General features: G+C 38.3%; 1 protein-coding gene across 1 annotated transcript; it reads left to right on the top strand.

The window, feature by feature from the left end:
• Nucleotides 1-340: 340 nt before the first annotated feature.
• LOC114357690 (uncharacterized) lies at nucleotides 341-870 on the top strand. The gene has a single exon (XM_028311428.1). It carries the CDS (start codon nucleotides 379-381, stop codon nucleotides 823-825), a length of 447 nt encoding a protein of 148 aa, XP_028167229.1. The 5' UTR covers nucleotides 341-378; the 3' UTR covers nucleotides 826-870.
• Nucleotides 871-3,331: the final 2,461 nt, after the last annotated feature.

Here is a 3,331-nt window from a genome sequence, read left to right on the forward strand (position 1 = left end):
GTACGACTTTGGGAAAATATGTTAGGCTAATATTATGTGCTGAAAATTAGCATAATAAGGTTATATTATGACGAATTCAACATTCTGGATTAAATAATATTATATTTAAGTATTAAGGAAGACACAACAGGCATATATTTAACATTCCTACACACGTTATACTTATATCAATTTGCTCTTTAAAATCGCTCTACAAAGAAAAGGAACGCCCGAGTAAATATGTGAACTTTTACTGTGCGCAAAAGTTGTCCTTTCAGGGCCGCGGTGTCTTCCGGCGTCGCCCAGTACAAAGTAATTAAACTAGTATATAAACCGATCGCGACATCCCAACAGCATCAGTTCTTCTGAGTTCACAAAGCAACACAGACCACTTACAAAATGATGAAGCTGGTGGTGTTGTCCTGCCTGATGGCCGCCGCGTCTGCTGGCATTATCTCTGCTTACTCTCCCTACGCTGCCTACGGCGCCATCGCCTACAGTGCGCCCATCATTGCACCCAACAACTACCGTGGGCCTCTCTCCCTGGCCCCTGGGCAGCCCGCCAACCTCTTGGGTGCTGACGGCAGGCCTTTGGACACCTTGGACGTCAACCTGGACCGCGCTGCTCACTACAACACCAAGGCTTTCGGCGGAATCCACCTCCTGAAGAAGCGCTCCGCTCCACTAATTGCTGCCGTGGCCCCCGTTGCCCCCGTGGCCCGCGTTGCACTGTCTAGTCCCGTGATCGCCTCAGCCCCGATCGCCTACTCAACCCCCATCGGTACCCCATACGGTGCCTACTACGGTTCCCACCTCACATACGCCGCTCCCTACCTTCACTACTGAAAAACATGTGTAAATATGAAATGCAATAAATCGTAGGTTCACCAAACTTTTGTGTTTCTTTTCAATCGTGCAAACTACTTTCAAGGTTATCTTTCTTAGAAGGATTTCTACATTCAAGTTAACAACGACACTGTCAACATATTGCATTGTTGCATTCAATAAGGTTAATGAAGTTAATTTATTTTACAAGTAAAATCGAGCCTTTCAAAATTAAAAAACATAATAATTTAATCAAGAACTTTAAAATCTATAACTTCAATTAATGAACACCTTTCCAATATGTGTAGGTACATGTACCTTGTAATCTTGCACTTTAATCATAAAACAGTACCTACCTNCAGTACCTACGCCTCAACCTACATAAAGGCTAATGGTGTTTTTGTTGTAGTTCATTTAATAGGAAATCAAAGCCCGAAATGGTGCCACAAGCAGCTAGGACCCGTGATCCCCAAGTCACGCCGCGCCGCTAAAGGTGAAATAGCCGTGACAAGGCTTCCCTGTGACGCACGAAGGAAACACCGAAAAATGTATACATTTATATAACTTTTATTTCTACTGAACTTTCAATTGCTGGACACCGAAATACGTCATTTGCTTTTTTATTAGCGGTAGTTCTGTTTATTTTAGATATTTTTAACTGAAACGGTTTTGGCGTCAATATTGTTTTAATTAGTACAAGTATTGTGACATTTATTAACTTATCAAAACATTACCAAAGCATCGCTATGAAAGTTTTTGGTGCGCATTCAATTATATTGTAACACAAAAGCTTCCAACACGATCAAAAGAACGCTACGAATACCTATTTACCTACTTATAACTACATTTCGCCTCATAATGATCCTAAAATACACACCCCTCGTATGGAAAATTTCTCTCACATACAGCGACAAAACAGACAATCAAACTAAGTAAACAAATTATACCTCCGGGCTCTTTGATATTAGAATAGAGAAATATCTTTGAAGTTATTATGTTTATTCACTTTTTCATAGGATATTTTATATCAATCGCAGACCAAGTATTTCTTAAAGAAGAAAAGGTTTTATTTTCTAATTTCTTTGTTACAAGAGTAGGACACCGTAGTTTTCTAAGAAACGTCATATTATTATTAATAAAGGTATTAAACGTTATACAGGTCGATGTATTACCAAAAATAATTCACAATGGAATTTAACCACTTCATTCAACTAAAAATATATCGTGGCAGGGTGATGTTAGACGAAAGGGTTCATACATATAAATTAAGGTTCTGAAAATGTAAAAACCAGTATTTCATTGTAGACGCTCATCTGAAAACCCATAATATGTTAGATACGTTTTTATAAAAGGAATAATCATAGCTATCAATCGTGATTTGAGACCACGACCTAGCCAATTCCAATAAAATTGGTCATCCGTGGAAGCCAGACACAATTTTCTATACAAACAACTCAGACATGTTTTTGCGTATACAATCTTCATAACAAGCCTAATTTGGTGTCTATTGATAAAATGATTACTAGTTATTCAAACCAACTTATCGTTCTTTTTTACCCGTAATAACACAATTAACTATATACCTTAATAGTAATAAGTTAAATCAATGTTTTTGACATTACCGCGTTTGCCGAAAGTGGTCACTTCTGAACCTAGTCTTACGCCCGTATTCACAAACATTACTATGAAGTCTCACAGTGCGCGTGGACGCACAGGGTGACACATGAACCAATCACAGAGCTCTATTCAACGCTGTGCGTTCACATTGCTGCTTGACTTAAGCAAGTATCGTTTGTGAGAATACGGGTGTAACTGATGTAGTTCTGGTGACAGATAAAAAAGAAAATCCAAAAAACAATGTATTTTCATCCCGGTATATAAAGGAATTTTCTTCTGAATGAATGTCAACTGTATCTGTTTACAGTCATTACGCGGAAAGTACTTAAAATGGGAAGCGACAGAGCACAAAAGCCAAACAAGTTTATTTTTGAAAATACTTTGAGTGAATTTAGGTCTTTCAGTGGAATAATATTCGTAATAGGTTTGAGGCGTGCGTTTGGCGCTTTCTTAAATGTGTGATTTGTCATCATCATTACCATTCAGCCTGATGGATGTAACCTTATTAAAGTCGGCCATCCATGAAGAAGATAAGCTTCCTACGCAGCGCTTTCGAACATAAACCTCCTCATCAGTGATCGATCTCCACGCAATGTTGGTACTATGCCTATTGTCAAGCTCTCTTGTAGTAGGAATTAAGTTTCTATTATTAATTTAATTAAGTTATTAATTAATAATATTTTCGAGTTGTATTTAATTATCTACTGACCGATGAAACGAATCAACATTCTTTGTATTCGTTTCAATCAAAAGACGTCCGTCCACTACTGGACAAAGGCCTCCCCCAATGTTTTCCATAAAGACAGGTGCACGCAGAATAGATACCAGTAATGGGCATATAGCATACTAAGGGCATTTGGCATCTACTGGTAACTTAATTTTTAATTTTGTGACAGCTATGAATGCCCAA

The sequence above is a fragment of the Ostrinia furnacalis genome, unplaced genomic scaffold, assembly GCF_004193835.3.
Source record: "Ostrinia furnacalis isolate ACB-3 unplaced genomic scaffold, ASM419383v2 OfSCF3323, whole genome shotgun sequence".
In the NCBI taxonomy this organism is placed as follows: Eukaryota; Metazoa; Arthropoda; class Insecta; order Lepidoptera; family Crambidae; genus Ostrinia; species Ostrinia furnacalis.